The 24,796-nt window shown below is 45.2% G+C and overlaps 1 protein-coding gene across 10 annotated transcripts in view; it reads right to left on the bottom strand.

Annotated features, from left to right (window-relative positions):
- LOC140402452 (ryanodine receptor 1-like) overlaps nt 1-24,796 on the bottom strand; it is a 497,733-nt gene that overhangs the window by 360,085 nt on the left and 112,852 nt on the right. For all 10 annotated transcript variants that reach the window (XM_072490240.1, XM_072490241.1, XM_072490242.1 and 7 more), the window contains 10 exons: nt 21,480-21,576; nt 17,681-17,755; nt 16,613-16,769; nt 14,540-14,704; nt 11,769-11,890; nt 9,970-10,156; nt 7,446-7,581; nt 3,304-3,399; nt 1,569-1,687; nt 1,045-1,178 (listed from right to left, as the gene is read on the bottom strand). In XM_072490240.1, coding sequence (XP_072346341.1) covers nt 1,045-1,178; nt 1,569-1,687; nt 3,304-3,399; nt 7,446-7,581; nt 9,970-10,156; nt 11,769-11,890; nt 14,540-14,704; nt 16,613-16,769; nt 17,681-17,755; nt 21,480-21,576 — 1,288 coding nt within the window. The remainder of the gene's footprint in view (nt 1-1,044; nt 1,179-1,568; nt 1,688-3,303; nt 3,400-7,445; nt 7,582-9,969; nt 10,157-11,768; nt 11,891-14,539; nt 14,705-16,612; nt 16,770-17,680; nt 17,756-21,479; nt 21,577-24,796) is intronic.

Raw genomic sequence — 24,796 nt, 5'->3', positions numbered from 1 at the left:
TCCGAGGCGAGTGAGATTGATCCCACGCCTTGAGTAACTCAGGAATCTATACATTAAAGTGAGACTAGCTGTCTCGCTTTAATGTGCAGATTTCTAAAAAGTGATCCCGCCCTCAACGGGAGAGATTCACATCGCTATGTCTAACGCGATCTTGCGAGGTGTTGCGAGCCGAGTAGATCCCAGGAGCAGGGTCTCCTGGCTTTTCTCGGCCACGCTACACCAGAGCTGCTTTTCAGGCATAGCGTGGCCATTAAATCGCACCCTAAACATTAGGTGAGTCAAAGCAAAAATCAGAACATTTCATTTTATGGGAAAAACGTTCCCTCGGTCCACAAGAATAAAATAGCTAAGAGTTTATGACCGATGGGGATGAATCAACCAGAAACAAATCTGACAGTAGAGCACTCTTTAGGAGATAAACAAGGAAAAAAAATCTCTAATCAAGGACCTTCAACTTTCACCCAATTGAATCATTTTCTGCACATTTTGGGACATGTCTATAGACACATGTCATTTAGAATGGAGAAACATTAAAAGACAGTTTCTCTTCAGAGGGCATTCACCAGTGCCCACCATGACTGTTGCCCAAGACCATCAGGCAACTGTGAGCCAGCTTAATCATCAGAATCTCCAGTGAGGCCTCCATCAGTTGCCTTAGACGGTTCCCATTGGTGCTACACAACTTGAAACACGCCTTCAGTGGCTGCCTCTGGGAGATCGGGACTCTGAGGCCTGAATGTGCTCAAAGGTAAGTTGCACAGGTAATTTTTTTTTTGCCAGGCTTCAGAGGGGCCATTTAAATGGAACTTTATTTTTCTAGAATTTCGTGTCATAAGCCTTTGGCTGCGCTTTGGGCCCATAGCTCACTGCAGCCTATTGGGACGTTTCAGATGGCAATGCGTACAATATAATATACGAGGGTGGGTAAAGGAAGTACCATGTCTCCTCGTCAGCAAAGAAGATATAGTTTTATAAAGAAATTCCTGAAAACCAACTGAAGCAGTGTGCATGTTCAGCAATTTTGCAAACTTTTGAGAGTTATACCTGGTGACATAGTTAATCAGGTTTGTTTGGAGCAACAGATCACGACCTGGAAGTAGATTCTCCGTAATAAGATTTTGATTGGAGCGTACAGCTACACCATTGCAGACACAGAGAGAGCGCAATACATCCAGCACCTGCAACAATAATGAAGTGGACAAAAAAAATTAAACTCAAGAATTTTCTTTGGGACCGGAAGGCTTTTGTTTTGAGTGGTAGATTGCAAATTTAGGGGATAAGTGGAAGCTCTAAAGGCAATCTCGTAACCTGGTGGGTAGGCGATCAATGACCCATCAAAAAGAACTGAGCTTAATCAGCCAAATCGCTCAGATACAGATGAGCAATGACTATGTTTGAGCTAAACTGGCTTTGATCTGGAGGAGCAGAACAATGGGAACTTACTACAAATGTCCTCAGCAGTGATTCTTGTCCCTATTCTCATTTCTGAGGACCCCAAGATTTGAAATATGAAATTATCCCTCATTTTATCACCTCCCTGTACTAGCAGCCTTCATAGGTGCACATACCTTGTGATTGCGTCCATGTTTATACAGCAGAGAGATGATTGATTTGATGTGATTTTCTGTGATGATATTCAGAACTTCAGGACTTTCAATCAAAACACAGTACAACACTTCGAGGATACCTAAAGCAGCACATAACAGGAAACATCCATCAACAATTTTCAATAATGTAGCATCTTCCACAACAATCCAAGGAAGAAAACTACTTTGAACTGAAGATGATACTCCGAGGGGTAACAAATGCTTCAGTAAAGAAGATAAAAGAACAGAAGAAATAGGAGCAGGAGTAGATCCTATGGTCTGTCAAGCTTGCTTCGCCATTCAATATGATAATCTTCAGTTCAACTTGACTTTTTCACCTGCTCGCGAGAGCCCAGCCTTAAATATATTCAGTGATAGAGCATCCACACCTTCTGGGGTAGAGAATTCCAAAGATTCACAATCCTTTGAATCTCCTCACCTCAGACCTAAATGGTCGCTCACTTATCCAGGCACTGTGCCCCCATGTTCGATCTTCCTCTGCCAGGGACAACCGCATCAGCGTCCACCCTATCAATCCCCTTCAGAATCTTAAATGTTTCAATAAGACCATCTCTGATTCTTCTAAACTCCAGCCCTCCAGGCCTAATTCACTCAGCCTCTTGCCATAGGATCCTCTAACCCCAAAGATGTGTGGGTTTCATCAAAAGGCAGAGAGCGATATGAAAAGGCGGAGGGCTAAAGGGGGAATTTGAGAGATGGAACCGAGTGGACAGAAGGCATGTTTACCCAGACTGGAGGACAGGGAGGACGAAACATTTGTTTGTTAACAGAATGACCTAAAATACGGGTTAAATAATTATTATCTTCATGTAGTGGGGTGCTAGGTTGCATAGGGCAGTGGGAAGGAGTGGGTGCAAAACTAGTAGCAAATATGACTGACTGCAAAGTGAGCACAAAACTGTCATAGAAATGTCGATAATGAAGTTTAATAAATCTGAAATAATGACAGTGTGCCACCCTCCAGTCATAAAGGCGCCATTCACCACAACTGTTTTCAGTCCCAATTTTATATTCAAGCCGATACTGCTCCTTTTACCCTGCAATTTTGTTAACATGCCCATAGAATCCTACAGTGGAGAAGGTGGGCATTCAGCCCATCAGGTCTCCATCGACCCTCTAAAAGTACACCCTACCTAGGCGCACTCCCCCGCCCTATCCCCTAACCCCAATCCACCTAACCTACACATCTTTGGACTGTGGGAGGAAACCGGAGGACCCGGAGGAAACCCACGCAGACACGGGGAGAACATGCAAACTCCACACAGACCATCACCCAAAGCTGGAATTGAACCCAGGTCCCTGGTGCTGAGAGCCAGCAGTGCCAACTGCTGTGATGATAAATTTGTTAATTTATTAAACACCTGTTGAAAATCACGAATAGAAAACATTAACTGCACTGCCCTCAATCGTCCTCCACGTTATCTCACGAAAAGTAGCAGATTAAGTTTCTCAAGCACAATCTGCTCTTAACAAATCCAAGCTGGCTCTTCTTTATCGGTCCCTACTCGCCCAAGTATCTTTAACTGTTCCATGGATTAATATCTCTAATGGCTTCCTCGCTACAAATGACTATTTCACAGCCCTTAAGATGAGATGCTAAGTTTATCCTTCTCCCCATTTTGAACAAGGGTAGCACAACAAATGCTTGGAAAGGTAAACCTCTGGTCATTATAATTAGTGTGTCTCTGAAAGGTACCTGAGGAAGCCTCTAGTCGATCCAACTTGCTGACCAACCAGTCTAGGTTATCAGAAAATAGAGCACAGTTTCTACGATTGCCACGGATTAGGGAAGCTATTCAAAGAGAAAGGTATCACAATAAAACTGATAAAGCAAAGGGAACATAGTTATATTATGCTGATAACATAGTAACTATCTCAAGATACTTTACAGAAGTAGTAACTATCTTAAAATGCTTTACAGAAGGCACACTTAAAAGAGAAGACACTGAACCACGTGGAACCTGGGCGGGGGAAGAGGAGGTGACTAAGCTTAAAGCTGAGAAACCAAAAAAGCAATCCCAGGGAATGAAGCCGATATGGCTGAAAGTTTCATTGTCAATGGTGAGAGCATAAATGCATACAAGGCCAAAATCCGACGGATCGAAAGAAATGTGAAGGTTTCAAGCAGGGTGATCCAATCATGAAACAATTTCAAGATGTGGACAGGCTGTTTAAATCCATTTAACTGGGGGGTGGGGCAGGCAGTGTAAATCAGCAAAGACAGAAATGATGGGCAAAAAGATATAGGCAGCTGTGTTTTGAAGGAGTTGGACAGTGGCCCGTCCAGCATTTTTATCGCCTGTCCCCAATTGGCCTCGAAGAGGTAGTACTGGACAGCCTTGCTGAACTGCTGCTGTCCACGTGGTGTGGGTACACTCACAGTGCTGTTAGGGAAGGTTTTGATCCAGCAACAGCGAAGGAATGGTGAGATTGTTTCAAGTCAGTGTGGTGAGTGGCTTGGAGGGGAACTTGCAGGTGGTGGTGTTCCCATGCATCTGCTGCCCTCGTCATCCCTGGGACAGCCCTGGGGCTGTTTCGCACGCTGGGGCTGTTTAGCACAGGGCTAAATCGCTGGCTTTGAAAGCAGACCAAGGCAGGCCAACAGCACGGTTCAATTCCCGTACCAGCCTCCCCGAACAGGCGCCGGAATGTGGCGACTAGGGGCTTTTTTCTTCTTTCATTTGAAGCCTACTTGTGACAATAAGCGATTTTCATTTCATTTCATCCTCGGCTTTCAAAGGGGGCTTGACGAGTTGCTGCAGTGCATCTTGTAGATGATACACATTGCTGTGCATCAGTGGTGAAGAGAGTGGGTCTTGGAGGCGGTGGATGGGGTGCCAATCAAGCGGGGGCTGTTTTGTCCTGGATGCTGTCGAGCTTTTTGAGCGTTGTTGGAGCTGCGCCCCTCTAGGCAACTGAAGAATCTTGTAAGGTGGATCAGAAAGCAGTCATAGAGATGAAAAAACTGTGGATGAAGATTTCAGCAGTGGAACTGAATCGATGATGTCAGAGGAATAAGTAAGTAATCTTGATGATGTATAGGACATGCAGTTTGAAATGCAACTGAAGGTCAAACAGAATGGAAAGTTGCACAGCTGGAGTAAATGGTGGTCTACAATTAGCAGTGACATAGAAATGGGGCAAGGGAAAAGAGAGACAAGTAGATTATGCAAGGACAGGGATGAATCATAAATAAAAACAAAATGCTGGAAATAGTCAGAAGGCCAAACAGCACCTGTGGGCAGAAAGAGTTAATGGGTGGAAATTTCAAAAGAAAATAGCAAAGTTTCAGGTTCTGACTGGAAACCAGCGCGTTTCTCGAAACACAGCCAAGTTTTCTGACCCGATCTTCTGACATTTCTGTCAAGAGAAAACAAAAACGGGGACGTGTTTTGCACTGTGACCGTGGCGGGGCCTGATAGAGCCAGCAAGCCTGGTTTCACAGAGGTGGGGACGCTATCTTTAAAGGGCGCCCCAATCTGTGAAAGAAAGAAATTCCCTCTCCCACCCCAAATTAAAGAACCCATCCCCTCCCACGGAAGTATCGAAAGACACACATTCCCCCCCCCCCTCCCCAAAACCTCTGTGATGTGATTGGTGCGCACCCCTCTTCTCCCGCCCCCCCCGCCCTCCCCAATCACACGCGCAAGGGAACCCTCCATTCCCCAGCGGAGGAAGGTTAGCCCCCTGGCAGTGCCCACCTCAACCCAGGGACCTCCAGGCACCTTCGCACCCCTCGGCGTGGTCATTACCACTGGTTTTTGTTTTCTAAAACCAGCAGTGATTCTGGTCAGCGTGAAGCCACGGCGCCGGGGTGGCGAGAGAGAAGAGGGGTACTCCACGGGGGCGGAAGCTACGGCATAAAGACGTTTAATTATACTTCAACTGGTATAAATTCATGCAAATCAGTTCACAGCCTGATTTTGTCACCGGCGGGGTGCAGCGAGGTCTTAAACCGATACCCCGAGAGCGCAAATCCCGCTATGGCCCCCTCTGTGAGATTTAGCGGCCATGACAGGGTTTTGTGTGCGTGGCTAATGTATCTGATAAATCCTGTCCAATGTGTCAGGGCGGTGACCCTTCATTTTGCTACTGTAGCAGGGAAGCATCTTGTTGCTGAACCTGCTAGGAAATGAAACTATGCACAGTGTCAACAGGCTGCATGGCTTAAATAACATACAGCAAAGATTCAACAAGGTTACTGTGACAGCAACCTTCTGCCCTGTGATCTCTCCGACTGAAAAGGTTAAAGGTGCTGTGCCATGGCAACAGCCAAGCTCCCCTCCTGGTCACATACCATCAATACATGGAAATATATTGCCGCCATTCCTTCATTATCACTGAAATAATGTGCTGGAATTTGTCAGGGAGTGACACCATTTTAGGTGCAATATTTCAAAGCAAAGGCCCACCATCACCTTCCCAACCAGGGAACTAAAATAAATAAATATCACCCAACAAACAAATAAAAAGAGTGTTCTGGGAGTGGGAGGGGGTAATGTCACTGGGCTCGTAATCCAGAGATCCAGGTTAAATCCTTCAATGCTCTGGGACATAGGTTTCAATCCTACAAGGTTGCTGGTGGGATTAGAATTCATTGGCCTTGCTAAATTGCCCTTAGTGACCAAAAAGGTTCGGAGGGGTTATTGGGTTACGGGGCTAGGGTGGAAGTGAGGGCCTAAGTGGGTCAGTGCAGACTCGATGGGCCGAATGGCCTCCTTCTGCACTATGTTCTAATAAACACGGCAGCACGGTAGCATTGTGGATAGCACATTTGCGTCACAGCTCCAGGGTCCCAGGTTCGATTCCGGCTTGGGTCACTGTCTGTGCGGTGTCTGCACATCCTCCCCGTGTGTGTGTGGGTTTCCTCTGGGTGCTCCGGTTTCCTCCCACAGTCCAAAGATGTGCAGGTAAGGTGAATTGGCCGTGCTAAACTGCCCTTAGTGTCCAAAATTGCCCTGAGTGTTGGGTGGGGCTGCTGGGTTATGGGGATAGGGTGGAGGTGTTGACCTTGGGTAGGGTGCTCTTTCCAAGAGCCGGTGCAGACTCGATGGGCCGAATGGCCTCCTTCTGCACTGTAAATTTTATGGCTATGGTAAATCTGGAATTAAAAGGAAGTCTTGGTAAAAGTGACCATGAAACATTGTCATTTGTCGTGCAATCGCATCCGGTCTAAATGAGACTCCAGACCCACAGCAACTTGGTACATTCTTAAATGGCCTCTGAAATGGCCCAGAAAGCTATTCAGTTGTATTAAACTGTAACAACGTGAAAGGAATAAACAAGCACTGACGTTGGCACGGTAAATGGCAGCCCAGCCCCTTAACCATGGAAAGTACTTGCGACTAAAGTCAGTGGGCTTATGCCAAAACTGAGAAACTTGCCCCACAGACCAGTCGCGCAACAGCCTGACAATCATACTTATGGCATCATACCCTACAGACAACATCACAGACACCACAACCACCATCCTTGGGTAGTCCCGGTCCACTGGCTGGACAGACATACCAAAGGTGGCAGCACAGTGGTATATAGTTGGGAAGGGTTGCCCTGGATGTTCTCAGCATCAACTCTGGACTCCATGAAGTCTCATGGCATCAGATACAACATGGTCAAGGGAACATCATGCTGGTTACACCCAACCTCGTGCCACCAGCCCCCCCACCCTCCCTCACCTATCCAAACCAGGTAAAAGCTGTCATTATTTATTATAAAAGGATACAATTAGTCCAGGGATTTACTTCTACCCGGTAACATTGGTATGACTACATATTACGGCAATTGCGTTACTGTCATCAACAATTCTGCTTTTCTAAAGAACGTGCTTAAATTCCATACCAAGCAGCTCATAAAAGAGATTAACAACTTCTTTCCAGGAATCAGCCGCTTCTTCTCCTGCGAATTCGGAGAAATGAGCTGCGCTGTTGTACATATTCAGTCGATCAATGGAATCCAACACCAACTGGATCATGCCCTGGAATAGACGATGCACAGTTATTAAAAATGATCACATTTTATATCAAATCAAAGCTTGCTTCTTTAGCTTTGGAGTTGGTGTTTCCTTATAACATTGAGCGGAATCTGGTACAGATTATCTAGTCCTAGATGCCCTGTATGCATCATACAAGGTGCTACAGACAGCAAAGTATGGAGATCTGTGGCACCAGACCGCTCCTTCCTTTGTGCATCGTCCATATTTCTTCTTCTTTTTTTTTTTTTTTAATTTAGAGTACCCAATTATTGTTTCCAATTCAGGTGCAATTTGCAACGTGGCCAATTCACCTATCCTGCGCATCTTTGGGTTGTGGGGGAGAAACCAATGCAGACACGGGGAGAATGAGCAAACTCCACACGGGACAGTGACTCAGGGCTGGGATTCGAACCCAGGTCCTCGGTGCCGTGAGGCAGCAGTGCTAACCACTGCGCCGCCGTGCTGCCCCGTGCACATTTCTGATGGCTGAATGGAAAGGAAGTGAAAGCTCCGCTTAAAAACGGGCAGACGTTTTGCATGAACATTGCATTCTTCTGCTTTCCAGCATCTACAACATTTATGCTGGACACCAATATGATAGACATCCAGCATGTAAGGACCAAATGGACAATAACATGGAACTTCTGAGGTAATATCTGATCGGTCATCCCTTAATGTTTCTCTCTTGGGTTGGCATGAGCCTTTGAGCTAATTATGCAGCATCACGAATGGCACCAATGGATTTCCCATTGCTAATTCCCCGATCAGAGGTGGGGCAGAAGAAAGGGGCCTACCAAAAGGATGTCAGTTAGGTTCAGCTGCATGAAAACAGCATTACGCCCGCCGGTTGCACTACAGCAACAATCAGAGGTCACCAGAGCTCGATTAGGTAGACAGAGGGCCCAACCCTAAAGATAGGTCATGCCTGGAGGGCCAACAACACAGATATATGCCAAAGTTTGCCAAACATTTACAATGAATACCGCTTCTGGACAACATGTCGCCCTGTAAGTGATGCTGGATGAAAGAAGGCCTGTCGCAGTGATCATCGGTCAGTGCAGCCTCACTGGACGCAACCACCATGGTGCCACCAACAACAAAATGCTGACAGACCTAGCTGGATTTGGGTTGAGCAGGCTATCAGAAGCAGAGCTGCTCAATCTTGCTCTAAGGACATGCAAACATACCAATTAGGAGCAGGAGGAGGCCATTCAGCCCCTCGAGCCTGCTCCGCCATTCAGTAAGATAGTAGCGGGGTCCGATGGTGGCCTTAACTCCATATTCCCACCTACCCCTAGTCAACTCCACAAATCCCACCTTGCCCATCAAACCAATATTCTTATTTCCCCGTTTTACTGTGGGTTTTTTCTGGGTGGCCCCATCCCTGGTATCAGTCAAATGAACCTTTTCTGAACTGCTTCTAGTGCATTTCTATCCTTTCTTTTTTTTTTACTGCCAACATACATCATAGTACAGGGACAGGCAATGACAGTGCCAGAGAGCCACAGTCTTAAATTTGCAAATAGCTTTTCTTTTTACTCCCCAATCCTGTTCCCTCAGTCTGCAAACGAGTCCACCTAAACTTTCTCCCTTTCATTGGGACACATCCCTGTAAGTGTCCAATATTTTTGATTTCCAAAGGCACAATTTTCTGCTCTCATTACTAATGCGAAGGGTGAAATTTAACCTAGGCAGTCAGCTGAAAAGGGAAAATGAAACAATGAGACGGAGAAATGATCTGTGACAGTCTCATTTTGTGCCTTACCCCAGACCATCCCCCGAAGTCGAAGTTGAAAGCTACCCTTGCGGTTCCGACTCTTACCCATGTCTGAATCAGTGAATAATTATCCAACTGAAGAGATTTGGGCGCCATTAGCTAATTAAAATTCAGGCAGGGCTAGCAATAGTTCTGATCAATTCAGACAAGATTTAGACCAAGGAAGGAGAATAGCCACTAATTTCACGATTGGGTGGAATATTACTTTGAACTTCAGTAACAATTTAATATTTAGAACCTGGCTCAACTTCCACAATAAGACCAGTGAGTAATTCAATCCCTTTACCTGCACATAAATAGTGAGGCTGGAATTGGTATTCTTGAAATCAATGGAAAATAAATAGAGAGGGGTGTAGGACAAGCTGCAAATTATTGTATATGTGACCCCAGTATATCTGAACAGAATGGAGTAATACACTCAGGTAAATACTCCAACCAGGAACTGTTGCAAATGCCAAAAATGTTGCAAAGGTCAATGTCTGTAGAGAGAATAAACAATTTAGGTCAGGATCCTCTGGTAATTTAAAATAAAAACATCTTGTGCCTTGCATGCTACGACTGAAGACCAATTTCACCCCCTACTCTTTTCCTATTCCAACATTTTGTCAACTAACCTCTTCCTGGAATAGATTCTGTCTGTTTTTCAGTGAGCGCAATTTAGTCTGTTTCTCTTCATGCGCAAGCTCTTCTTCGGGATGCTGGAAGTAGCTGATCATATCTTGAAGACTCAATACCATCATATCAATCGGGAGGGTCACTGGAGCTGAAGATTTATTCTTCCCACTTAGCATGTCCAGGCCTCTTTGTTAAAGATATTAAAAGTACTGTGAACATGTGAGAATAATTTGAAAAAGCACAGTTCTACTCAATGGCTAATTAAGTGCCCCAGTGTGCGTCTAGTTATCATGGCCGCAATTTAAATTATTTCCAATGAGCTTTTTTAACTCCGATAATATTCATTTCAGAATCCTACTGACTAGGAGAATGTGTTTTAATTTTTAGAAGAATCCATAAAATTCCTACAGTGCAGGAGGCCATTCAGCCCATCGAGTCTGCACCAACCCTCTGAAAAGCACCCTACCTAGCCCCCCCCCCTCCCCCCACTATACGTAAGCGAGAATGATACCCCTGGACCAACAGGCCAACCCTATCCCCCGCCTTATCCCCGTAACCACATTTTTTGGACACTAAAGGGCAATTCTGGCATGGCCAATCCTGCACATCTTTGGACTGTGGGAGGAAACCCATGCAGACACGGGAGAAAGTGCAAACTCCACACAGACAGTCACCCAAGGCTGGAATCGAACCTGGGTCCCTGGAGCTGTGAGGCAGCAGTGCTAACCACTGTGCCACCGCGCTGCCTATTTTTCAAATTTCACCATCTGCTGTGGTGGGATTCGAACCCGGCTCCCAGAGCATTACCTGGGTCCCTGGATTACTATTCCAGTGATAATAGCACTACGTCACCGCCTCCCCATAAACCATGTAACTGCGTGGCACCAGTACATCGAAACAAGTATTGAATACCATTTAAATGCTCCAATTAGGGCCAGGCACTTGTAAATGACAAAAATGTTGTAAATGTTGTCCGTAAACCAAGTGCCTGTGGTGGGAACAGACAAGCTAACAGTTTGGGTCTGGATCCTATGTTAACTTAAAATAAAAGCAAAAAATGCTGGCAATCTTCACCAGGTTTGGCAGCATCTTTAGAGAGAGAACTAGAGTTCACGTTTCAAGTCCCACATCAGAACTATTCCCTTCAGAAATTCAGCCTGTCGTTCTGCTGTAGGTTTCCAAAATACCCTGCATTTATTCAGAATTATAGTATCTGTAATACTTGATTACCTGGTGTTACAAATGCCTCTTAGCGGAGTCATTTTCTACAGCTTCTACATTCCATAGGGACAAAGGCGGAAGAAAAATAGGCAATGATAAAATAAGTTCATAAGAAAAAGGAGGAGTAGGCCATTTGGCTTCTTGAGTCAGTTTGCCATTCAATGCGATCATGGCGAATTTGATTGTGGCCTTAACTTTACTTTCCTGCTATTCCCCATAACCTTCGACTCCTAGGTCAATCAAAAATGTACCTAACTCCCCCTTGAATATATTCAATGACGCAGCCTCCAGTGCTTTCCGGTGAAGAGCATTCCAAAGGCTAACGACCCTCCGGAGAGGAAAAAATTCCTATTGGTCTCCATCTTAAATGGGAGACCTCCTATTTTCAAATATGAAGCCCCTAGTTCTCGACTTCCCCACAGGGGAAACTGCCACCCAGCATCCATCTTGTCAAGTCCTCTCAGAATCTTATATGTTTCAATAAGATCTCATTCTTCTAAAATCCAATGAGTCTAGTCCCAACCTGCTCAACGTTTCTTCATAAAACATTAGGGGGGGGGGGGGGGGAAACACATACTTAATGAATTGGTTGAAGAGACCATTTGTGCTGTAGATCATTCGAGAAGCCTGGGATTCCTCTTGTTGTGAACGCGATAATGAAAGTGCATCATCCATGTGTCCTTCTTGATGTAGTATAGCCTAAGACAAAGTTTGGTTGATCAGTTACCCATTTCAGGAGTGAAAGGTTTTATTTTATAGTCTTTGATGATACATACAGGGGTAGAAACCTATTCTAGGGGTTGGCGCTAAGCAGGTGGCAGCAAGTCGGCAGCCACATGTAAAGCTCCCATCTGATGCCCCGTTCCATTGTGTTATGGGCCAGGGTTTAGAGAACCCCAAAGTGTATCATGGAGTTCACCTGACCCACAACGTTTAATAGATTGGGGTATGGGGAGCACACGGCCCACTCTACAGGTGTGGTACAGCAGAAATGGAAAAGTATTTTTTAAAGCAAAAGAATGTTCATTCTATGAACTCAAGTTAACCTTTTTAAAACATAGTGAACATCTTAGCAACCATCAATTCACATACAACCCCCCAAAGAATACAACACTAAGTAAACCTCTAAGCTTTCCTTTCCTAACATCCATAAGACTTAAAACACCTTTTACCAAAAGCACATCAGGTTTACATTCACTACTGGAAACATTTATAATTCGGAATTCACCAAACGATCAAGAGATATTCTTTTCATGGCAGAGAGAACAGCAGTACACCTGCACTGTCTGGCTTCAGCTCCAACACTGAAAACAAAACTAAAACACACCCTGCAGCAGCCTAAAACGAAAGTAGAAAGCTGACAGACAGCGCAGCTCCACCCACTCTGACATCACTGCAGTAGTAAACACCCATTTCTTAAAGGTACTCTCACTACAGATATTTATATACACACCCATTTATAAAGACCCATTTCTTAAAGGTACTCTCACATGATAATTGACTTCAATAAAATTAAACATCATGACAGGAATTTGCCATGACAAATATCTATCCTATTTTAAAAAATTAAGACTGTCGCTTCTGGAATTATAAACATTACAGAAGATGAAATGGCTAATCTATTTTTAATAGGACTCAATGTCACTTGCTAAGTTCACGTTAGTCAATGTTAGTCTAATTAGATGCTACTCAAATGTACATTTGATTATTCTGGATATGGAGAATCATCAGGACACTCCCAAATATATAATAAAACTATAGACACTCCTTGTGTAGTAAAATTCATAGATTGGTTGAAGTTGCTCTTAGGCAGGCAATTGCTAGCCAAACTCAGATGAAGCGAAGCAGGACCAGGCCTTGTGTCAATGGCTAACAGACAACACATAACTCAATAAACCGAAAAAGTAACCAAAAGGCTTGTCCATGTTTCAAGACGCAGAAATAATCCCTAGTTTTGAAAGAAATCTTTATTGATATACCACCGTGTAAGATAATAAAATGGCCCAAGGTACTTCGTAGGAGGTCAAAAGTGAAATGATTAAAATCAGAGGTGCACAAGAGGCCAGAATTAGAGGAGTGCACACACCTGAGGGTTGTGATGCTGGAGGGGATGACTTGATAGGAGGGTAAGGGCTTGGAAATCAAGGAGAACTTTAAAATCAAGACATGTTGGACTGATACCACTGTATTCAGGGAGCATAGGACTGATGGGGGAAAACAGGACTTGCTACGAGATAGGAATATGGGAAGTGGAACAGTCAAGTAGAAGTAACGAAGGTGTAAATGAGGGTTTCAGCAGCAAACGAGCTGAGACGGGGCGACGTTGGGTGATGTTACGGAGGTGGAAATAGATGGCCTTAGTGAGGTCGGAAGCTTATCCCAGGGTCAAAGGTGGCACTGAGGTTGCAAGCAGTGGTTTGATGCCAGGGGAAAGGGATGGAGTCATGAGCTAAGGACCGGAGTTTGGAGCCTTGATGTATTATCGATTTTTGGGGTGTGATTTAACCAAATAGGAACTATGTCCCATAGCGAACGCGTTTAGTTGCACGTTTCCCAGTGCTCGCAGCACCTAGAAACACAACACTATCTAATGTGACTCCGGTTAGATACGGCCGAGACAGCACTTAATCCCGTTTCCTGCACTGAGGAGCCCCACTCGCCGAAACGCCTCAGTGCAGGGGGAGATTTTTTTAAACGCCGTCCTGAGCTCTCCAGCCCCCGATGCGACCCACAAGTCCTAACTCACTGCAAGGGGCCCCCGGGCACTCATCCCACCCCGCCTGAACACTGCCGCGCAAAGAGTGCCAGCTTGGCACCTTGGCAGTGCCAGACTGGCACCCTGGTAGTGCCACCTGGGCAGTGCCAGGCTGATGCCCAGGTGGCACCAGCAGTGCCAGGGTACCACCCTGCCCAGAGGGTATGCACCTGGGGGGCCTCCAATCCCCTGGGAGACCCTCATGGGTGCTGTTCGGTCTGGTCCCCGTTCGTGCAGACCAGCTCTAAACGGCGCTTCCCCGAGGTGTCCAAGGAAAGGGGATAGGTCCCAGCGCCTTGGTTACCCAAGGGAACTGCATATTAGAGTGTGACGAGCTGTCTCGCTCTAATATGCAGATTTGCCGAAATGTGATCCCGCCCACAATGGACAGACTTCGCACTGCGATGTGTCACGAGAGCCAACGTGATCTCGCTTGGCTTGGCAAGCCGGCTAGATCCCGGGACGGGGTCTCCCGTCGTTTACCGGCCATGTTGCACCGCAGCGCGCTACCTTTCGAGCGCACCGTGACCGGTAGATCGTGCCCAAGATCTTATTTTAGTTCTAAATACCAACTGGCAAAAGCATATACTTACTTTCCGCTTCAAGGGTCCCAAACGGACTGTTTTAGTATCAGCTGCTGCATAAGTCAACCAAAGTCCACTGTTCACGTGTTGCACAAAGCACATCGACTCACCGTACTTGATCTCAGGGATTCCCATGCCTTCTATATCTCTTTTATGAGCTACATCGATTTTATCCTAGAGGAGTAGAGAGTTTGCGTTCAGTCCCATTTCAGTGTACTGTACATTGAGAGATATAAATATATATATATATATATATATATATATATAAAAAAGGCTGCCAACTTGAGAGCGATTGACTATTCTTTTGTGTTCCTGATAATGGTTTGTGCCATTTCAGAACAAGGGAAAGGCTATTTCTTTTGCAATTTCCATAAGTGTAGCAAATTCCACGGTACTGTCAACGTTTATAGTAGTGGGAGAAGTAGCATTGTGCATTGATAGCGAAGATTGTCACCAATTCACAGTTTATCTGGCTGTGAGAAGGTGAAGTTAAACCAGAAGAATAGCATTCAGCTGTTGTGACAACAAACGACTGCAAATCACTCAATCTGGATATGGGGGTCTCAGAGGGTGCACTGCACCATTAATATGTATTTCTTTTATGTCTACCTAGACGTCCCATGCATTTTTAGCAGTTCTGGCAGAGGAAATGAAAAATAGAAAGATTGGAAGGAGGATATGCTCCTCTCGTTTTAATGTCATTAAAATGCATTCTCCCATGGATCAGTACGCATCAGACCCAAGTTAGTAGAGTGGCCGGCCTATCACAAAATGGGGGAAGATGCTTCCACATCCATTAGCACTGTCTGGCCTATTCACCATGAAAAATAAGGGGGAAATGGCTAAAGAGTCACAGTTATTTTTTTAAAATAAATTTAGAGTACCCAATTATTTTTTTCCAGTTAAAGGGCAATTCAGCGTGGCCAATCCACCTAACCTGCACATCTTTGGGTTGTGGGGGTGAAACCCACACAGACACCGGGAGAATGTGCAAACTCCACACAGACAGTGGACTGGGGCCAGGATCGAACCTGGGACCTCGGCGCCGTGAGGCAGCAGTGCTAACCACTGCGCCACCATGCTGCCCTCAGCCACAATACTCAAGTGGAACTGAGGGGTACTAAGAAAATAGCACAGCCAGCAGAAAATAAAAGTTGGTGTGGAGCTATGAGGGACTGTTTGAGTGAAAAAAAAGTAATAGAACAAGTTTGAAGTGGGAGAAGACGAGAGATTGTGTAGTGTTAAAAATGGAATGCGCCAGAATGAACAAGTAAACAAAAATAAGTTTGAGAGAACCCGCTTTTGAGTATCTGGTCATTTTTAATTCTCCTAGAGAAGATTAATCTCATGTTTGGCAGTGATTGCAAATGACGCATATCCCTGGTTCAATTGGACAGCACGGTAGTACAGTGGTGAGCACTTTTGCTTCACAGCGCCTAGCACTGCTGCCTCACAGCGCCAGGGACCCAGGTCACTGTCTGTGTGGACTTTGCACGTCCTCCCAGTGTCTGTATGGCTTTCCTCCAGGTGCTCCGGTTTCCACCCACGGTCCAAAGATGTGGTTAGGTGAATTGACCACACCAAATTGCCCTTAGTGTCCAAAAGATTAGGTGGGAATGAAATGAAATGAAAATTGCTTATTGTCACAAGTAGGCTTCAATGAAGTTACTGTGAAAAGCCCCTAGTCGCCACATTCCAGCGCCTGTTCGGGGAGGCTGATACGGGAATGGGGTGGAGGCATGAGTCTAGGTAGAGTGCTCTTTCAGAGGGCCAGTGCAGACTCGAAGGGCTGAATGGCGTCCTTCTGAATGGTAGGGATTCTATAGTTGTAACTGATCAGAATGAAGAGCAGTAGTACTTCTGGCTGATTATTCCCATTCCTTCCAACACCAGAGGCTGCACTCTCCTTTTGTGCCACATTGCGCAAGCAAGAGGTGCCAATCCTCGTCTATCCCACCCAAAATCAACTCAATTAGCGAAAGACCAAGACAACTTTCCAGTTTGTGCACCGATCAGAAAGCCGGCCACAAATTAGCAGGTGGAATAAAAATTATTCCTTCCCGCCCCACAATTTTCTCTCACCTTTGAAATTCGGAAACAAAACGAGGTGATTTTGATATTTGATTTCTCTTGATCAAAAAGTAAAAGTCCTTTCTCCTCATCCAGGCCCAAGTATTTGCCTGTGGTAACATGACGAACACGGAAAGACTGACCCCACTTCATATGGCCACCACTCCAGCTGTTGGGGAAAGCATCAATTCTTCAGAAGTTGGACGAAAACCAACACCTCTACCAACACGGGTTGAAGGAAACTGAACTTTTACAAGTCATTTATTCATAATCAGCTGCCTGTTAACAGCATCTAAAGTTTCCATATTGCATTTGATGCAAATACACGATTCATTACAATGTATGAAATGTTGAATGCCCAAAGCTACGTCATAATAAGAATGAATGTACTACATAGGAAGGTTTAAAATTAAATCTGCAGTAATACTGCCATTTATGTAACCGGTATAGTAACATTGGCAAAACGGATTTATGATTCAGGGATAGGTGCGTTACTCACTAAAAAGGATGTTAATTCAACATCTTTAGATATTCAAGCGTAGTCCTAGTAAGTGCACATAGTTTGTCAGAATAGTTTATACCTGGATTATTATTTTTACAAAATGGGGGGGGGGGGGCGAATCATATTTGTTAGCATTGTAATTTACATTTTGACATTTAGACAAAATATTCAACTGGACTACAGTTAAATGAATGTTCTTCTGCTGCTTGTAACAATTCGATCACTAATTGATCTTATTGGTCAAATAGTCTGAAGTAGTGAACATTTTTCCAACGTAGGTTCAACATGTACCATTGCCTAAAATTAACCTTCATGTTGCCATTATTTGAGTTTATTAGCTACTGATTTAAAAAGATTTTAGCGGACGTATTCTCTTATCTACAATTTGTAAAATGAAACTTGAAAGGCTTCAAGAAAAAAAAGGTCATTTATAAATCTTTACTCCGTTGGTCACGATTTCACGATTTTGCGTTTGTCATAATTCTCTGATTATACAAACTGCCTAGCTTAGATTTTTCCCCTAAAATGATGTGGAACTGACACTGTCACTTCTGCAAACCAGGGTCCAATCGCATTACCTGATGCGCAAGGGTTCCAGTCTCCATAAGGACCTTGCGTGGCTGCACACTGCACCCCCTTCATAGTGAACCAACCTACAGGATATGAAAAGGATATTAATTCAGAATATAATTTATTCACAATTAAAACATTGATATGACTGACGAGGGATTTCAAAAAGACAACTCTTATTAATGGCTTGTTGAGTAGGTTTTGTTGATCTGATTGACAATCAATTATGAGAACTCCTTACTTCGTTTCAACTTAGTTCAATGCATTTTATTTGTCGGATATCTTTCCTTTGTAGAAATACTTGTTGAAAATAGTTTCATTTTTAGCAAAACATGGAAGCAAAATAAGGAACAAAAATACTGAAAGCCCATGTTTGTACAGGAAAAGTTTAGTTTTCCTGTAAGCAGCAGCACATAGCAATAAATGTTGTGGCTAGTAAAGTGCACAGAAGGCTCAAGACATATTCTTCATAGACTATTTTTATCAATCAATCAAAGTTGTGTCCACAATGTTAGGCGGCACAGTGGCTAGCACTGCTGTCTCGTAGTGGCAGGAACCTAGGTTCAATTCTGACCTTGGGTCACTGTCTGTGTGGAGATTGCACTTTCTCCCCGTGTCTGCGTGGGTTTCCTCCGGATGCTCCGGTTTCCTCCCCCAGTCCAAAGATGTGCAGGTTATGTGGATTGGCCATGCTAAATTGTCCCTTTGTGTCTAGGGATATGTAGGTCAGGTGTGGTTGCGGGGTGGAGGAGTTGGCCTAGATAGGGTGTTCTTTCGGCGGGTTGGTGCAGATTCAATGGGCCGAATGGCCTCCTGCTGTAGCGAGTCTATGGCGTGAATATTATTAGTATTGGAGGCAACGGTCGAAAACCTCTGGCCTCGGTCACGGCTGGGATTTCACCGGTGCCACTGAAAGTGAATGAAGTTTTGACTGGGGCACCAAATTCTCCGCCCTTGCTTGCAACGGGTCCGGCCATGGACAAGAGCAGTGAATCCCACCCATTGTGTATAGTGCCTTTAAAACTTTCCTACTTTCTCTGTTAGTGGTGCACGTCACTGGGAGACCAAAAGAAAGGGAAGGCAAACAATCAGATACATTACCCGCATTTGAATGCATACATGGCACGTGCATAGGAACGAATAACAGGTTCAGCCTGCAGTGGAAGTCAACCAACACACCATGAATGGCTGAATTTCCATCCAACATTATTTTCTCAACATTTTATACAACAGTGCCTGTTAACACCCGGCATAAATCTTGAACTGATTAACCAGATCTTGGGCTGCGGTAACTACCAGTGACAACTGGTGGATGAACTCTGCTGGCCATCGTGCAGCAGGTCTCATATCAGCAGTGAAATCAAATCTCTGCTGAGAGAGCTCAAATTATTTCCGTAGTGAACACGGCAAGGCTATTAGTGTCAGTTCTAAAAGGTAATGTCTGTAACAGCTGAACTTAATAAAATGAGGAGAACGCCAAGAGCAAGCTATCAACAAGACAGAGGCTGCCATTTTTGGCATTATTTTAAATTCTTTCCCACTCTCACAATTTGCTCCACATTTGAGGAATTGGAGGCAATCAAGCTGGAATGTTAGTTTCTCTCATTTTATATATTCTATTACCATAAGATGTAACTCCGACATCAAAAACAAGACCTCATTACAAATGGAGTTGCCAAGAACAGCGATGAAACAATTATCGTTTGCGCGATCGGGCCAGAGGTGCCCATGGTGGGTGCTGGGGAAGGGTGCGGGGGGCCGGGGACCCTCCCATAGTGCGTCCGAGCTCGGGGGTGGGGGGGGAAGAGAGGTCGGGGGCGCTTTGGGGGCCTTGGATATCGGGATACCAAATGGAGAGTTCTGGCAAGTGGAGTTCCCCAGTGTACAAAACGGAGCTATGTACAGCCTTGGATTGCGCATTTCCCCATTCAGGCCCCTTATACAACGCGAGTCGCGGTGAGTAGCCATATGTTTCCCGGCACTCGCTATGGGACTTTGATCCATTTTGGGAGAATCGCGCATGATATTTATTGCAAAGCATTAATATTTACAATATACATCAGATTCCAGTTGGGTCTGCCACGTAGGTTCCATACCTGGTCAATATCCTCAGGTTTCCCGCCCTCTTCGAGGGGGGGCTCGTGCTCGGCAAGATTTACAGGGAGACAGAATGCTCCAACCCCTAGGTCTCGTGCGGATTATAACAAAACCCTCATCTTTGAAACTGGTAACTACATCATGCTGGGATGCCGTCCTACAGGTGCCAAGTGACCATTCCTCACATGTAAGCCAGGAAGCAAGCTGAACAGAAACTACAGGGGGTCTAACAGCATCGTTGAAGAAATAGAGTTGTTGACCGGGAATTAGCGGCCCCATTGATCATGGGCACAAATCCCGTAAAGGCCACTAATGTAAATGCAAATGTAAATAATCTTTATTGTCACAAGTAGGCTTACATTAACACTGCAATGAAGTTACTGTGAAAAGCCCCTAGTCGCCACACTCCGGCACCTGTTCGGGTACACAGAGGGAGAATTCAGAATTCTCAGCTGGTACGGGAATTGAACCCGTGCTGCTGGCCTTGTTCTGCATCACAAACTATGTCTAGCCCACTGAGCTAAACCATCCCTACCCCTTTTCGCAGGGACCACTGAATCTCAGGAAAAAGAAAGAGAGACACGGTCGGTTGTTTATGTCGGAGATCGGGCGCCCTTTAAAATCAGCACCCTGATCGCGGGATACCTGACCTTGTCGCCATCTTTAGAGCCCGCCCCTCCAGCTGACTGTGTCAATCGCGCTCAGTATGAGCCAAAACTCTTGTGCGTCTTTGGGAAGATTCTGCCCAAATGTTTCAGGTCGATGACCTTTCATCAGACTGGCTGAGTGGTTCATGGGGAATGTTGGATTGGGAAATCACAGGGTTCACCCAAGCAGGCAGTCTAGATCCAGTAGGTAGCTTTGAAGGGCGTTTGCTCTTGGATCCAGCACTCAACAATGAGATTCATGGCCCTCTTATAATATTTGAAGTGCCAACTCTCGTCCTTGGAGCAGTTTGGTCAGTTGAAGCTAGAAGTGGACAGGTTGGATGTGGGTTTGGGTCGGAATTCTAATTTTGAAAACTTCAACACCCTTCCCTTACCCAAGCCAAGTTGGCATGTTTTATTTTGGTTAAAATTTCCCCTATAGGGCGGCACGATAGCACAGTGGTTAGCACTGTTGCTTCACAGCGCCAGGGTCCCAGGTTCGATTCCCGGCTTGGGTCACTGTCTGTGCAGAGTCTGCACGTTCTCCCCCGTGTCTGCGTGGGTTTCCTCCGGGTGCTCCGGCTTCCTCCCACAAGTCCCGAAAGACGTGCTCGTTAGGTGAATTGGACATTCTGAATTCTCCGTGTGTACCCGGACAGGCGCCGGAGTGTGGCGACTCGGGGCTTTTCACAGTAACTTCATTGCAGTGTTAATGTAAGCCTACATGTGACAATAAAGATTATGTTAGTCTCCAGCAAGCCGCTGAATAATAAGCAGTTACAGAAGTTGAATCAAATATTTGGCCTCCTTATAGCCTGGATTCACTGGTCAACTTATGGATCCCTTCTGTCATCCCCGCTCAAAGTAGCTAACTAAATAAACCTGGGAAAATCCTGCAGTCTTCCTAGTCACCAAGTGCTTAATTTAACAACATTTTATTATTCATGGTCTCAGAACAACTTTCAAAGATATTTTATCAGTCTTTTAAAAAAAAAAAACCAGAAATTTTACAGCCCGCAATAGTATCTTTAACATGAGAGAAATATTAAATGGACAAACTGACCTGCGCTGATCTTCACCCTGATCGAATGCTGCCACGGTGAGACATTCATCCATGTGACCATGAAAGAGGCGCAGCACATGCCCACCAGTCAGGAATCCTATAAAGTTGATGGAATATCCAAATAACTTCCAAGAAAGATATCAGACTGCCATCTCAACATATCCACAAATAGATATTTTTGCACTCCATAAATTGGGTTCAGGGGGGAATTGGATAGTTAGAAGAGAAAAAGTTTATCGAGGGGGAGTGGAACTAACCAAGTTGTTTTTGCAGACATCAGCGTGGATAATGACTGCTTCAGTGCTGTCGCCATTCTATGCTTCGACAGGCTATGAGGACATGCTAAAGGCTAGATCAATATTTCGTAGTTCAAAGTTTTCAAGCTCATGCTTCAGACGCTTTCTGCCTCAGGCATTCTGGAAGACATTAAGACGTAGGAGCAGCAGTAGGCCATTCGGCCCGTCGGGTTTGCTCCGCCATTCAATGAGATCATGACTGATCTGCTGCGATAATCCTCAACTCCACTTTCTCACCTATAACCCTCGATTCCCTTACTGATTTAAAATCTATCTCAACCTTGAACAAACTTAACAAGCCAGCCACTACAGCTCTCTGCGGTAAAGAATTCCACAAGTTCACGGTCTTCTGAGAGAAGAAATTCTTCCTCATCTCTGTCTGAAATGGGTAGCCCCTCACTCTGAGATTCTGCCCTCTGGTCCTAGACTCTCCCATAGGGTAAACAACCTCTCAGCATCGACCCTGTCAAACCCCCTGAGAATCCGAGATGTCTCAATAAGGTCGCCTCTCATTCTTCTAAACTCCAATGAGCACAGGCTTAACCTCCTCAACCTCATGAAAATCCCTCCATACCCGGGATCAACCTTCTGAACTTTCTCTGGAATGCCACCAATGCCAGTATATCTTTCCTTAGATAAGGGGACCAAAAGTGTTCACGATATGTGTGGTCTAACTAACGCCTTGTATAATTTTAACAAGACTTCCCTGTTTTTATACTCTATTCCCTTTGAAATAAAGGCCCAACTCCATCTGCTTACCCAGTAACTTGCTTAACTGTGGGCAGCACGATAGCACAGTGGGTAGCACTGTTGCTTCACAGCTCCAGGGTCCCAGGTTCGATTCCCGGCTTGGGGCACTGTCTGTGCGGAGTCTGCACGTTCTCCCCCATGTCTGCGTGGGTTTCCTCCGGGCACCCCGGTTTCCTCCCACAAGTCCCGAAAGACGTGCTTGTTAGGTGAATTGGACATTCCGACTTCTCCCTCTGTGTACCCGAACAGGCGCCGGAGTGTGGCGACTCGGGGCTTTTCACAGTAACTTCATTGCAGTGTTAATGTAAGCCTACTTGTGACAGTAAAGATTATTAGATTATTATTAACTTGCATGCTAGCTTTGTGTGATTTATGCACGAGGACCCTTAAATTTCACTGTGTTGCAGTTTTCTGCCGCCTTTCACCATTTAAATAATATTCAGCTGCTTTATTCCTACCAAAGTGCTCAACTTCACATTTTCCTGCGCCGTATGCCATCTGCCAAGTGCTTGCCCGCTCACTTAACCGGTTGATATCCGCCTGTCGACTCTTTGGGTGGAATTTTCCCAAAAGTGGCAAAGTATCAGTTTTGGCACAAAAAATGGTGAGATTCCCACCAGCGCAATCCAGACCATAATTTTTAGGCATTTAGAAAAAAACATTTTTCCCACGTGAAAAACGCGCTGGGGTGCAAAGCACCTGGTTTGTCTGTCCTGGGGGCCACCTGAGCGCTCTAATCAAGGGGGAGCTGCATTTAAACGGCTGCACGGCACTTGCTCTCATTCAAGCCAGGAGGATGACAGCGAGGAAGCCTGCTCCCGATTCACGAGGGGGCCCTCACCCGCATGCTATGGAGGACTGACAGTTCACGACTGACGAACCTCGCAGTTGATGTTTTTTTCATTGACTTTGCCAATATTACTTTTTTTTTTAAAATGGAGAAATATTTCCTGCAAGTGTTGCTCCCCAACTTCTAATTGCACCCCCCTCCCCCGACTCCGAATTAGACTTTCCCAAAAAGACATAGGCATCCGACCGGTAAACCAAGCTTCGATTGTATCTGTTGTAAACAAGCTAAACCATTGCTAACTGGTGCAGCAAAAGTATTCGATCTTTACAGCTGTCGATCGATAAGTACGTCCTGCTGTAAATAACTCTGCTGATTTGACGGACCTTTTTGGTAGATGTTTCTCAGAGCCAAAAGAACAAATGTCTGTCCGACCATTTACAGAAGTCGTTCTTAAGATATCAGCATTCTTAAAATAACCTGCTTTTTAAGCTAAGTGATCTTGAGAAACGTGCTACAAGCTCTCAGCTATCTAATAATCTGGGCTGTGTGTTGGCTCAACCGCCACTTTTCTTAATAAAAATGATCAGCTATATGCATCTCTTTTCATAACTTAACGTCCTTGGTCTCAAAATGATCGCTGCTCCTCTTCTGCAAGTGCTCAACTTCACATTTTCCTGCGCTGTATGGGCCATGTTGGGCAGCACGGTAGCATTGTGGATAGCACAATTGCTTCACAGCTCCAGGGTCCCAGGTTCGATTCTGGCTTGGGTCACTGTCTGTGCGGAGTCTGCATATCCTCCCAGTGTGTGCGTGGGTTTCCTCCGGGTGCTCTGGTTTCCTCCCACAGTCCAAAGATGTGCAGGTTAGGTGGATTGGCCATGTTAAATTGCCCTTAATGTCCAAAATTGCCCTTAGTGTTGGGTGGGGTTACTGGGTTATGGGGATAGGGTGGAGGTGTTGACATTGGGTAGGGCGCTCTTTCTAAGAGCCGGTGCAGACTCGATGGGCCGAATGGCCTCCTTCTGCACTGTAAATTCTATGATAAGTTCATCAGCATTCTTTCAAAAGTAGGTTAATCAAAACTGGGCAGAGTTGTAAACATGACTACACCATTCTAATCATGGCCACGGGCTTTTCACAATAACCTCATTGCAGTGTTAATGTATGCCTACATGTGACAATACAGATTATTATTATAATTATCATCATCATTGGTCTACACAAGATTAAAATGTCTGTTTTGGTTACAATTGGCCACATTGACATTTCTTGGTTACTAGTTGCTGATTATGGTTTTACCATGCCTTGTGGGCAGCACGGTAGCAGTCGCTTCACAGCTCCAGGGTCCCAGGTTCGATTCCCAGCTTGGGTCAACTGTCTGTGCGGAGTCTGCACGTTCTCCCCGTGTCTGCGTGGGTTTCCTCTGGGTGCTCCGGTTCCCTCCCACAGTCCAAAGATGTGCAGGTTAGGTGGATTAGCCA

The sequence above is a fragment of the Scyliorhinus torazame genome, chromosome 25, assembly GCF_047496885.1.
Source record: "Scyliorhinus torazame isolate Kashiwa2021f chromosome 25, sScyTor2.1, whole genome shotgun sequence".
NCBI lineage: Eukaryota > Metazoa > Chordata > Chondrichthyes > Carcharhiniformes > Scyliorhinidae > Scyliorhinus > Scyliorhinus torazame.
This window is presented reverse-complemented; position numbering and strand designations above follow the sequence as displayed.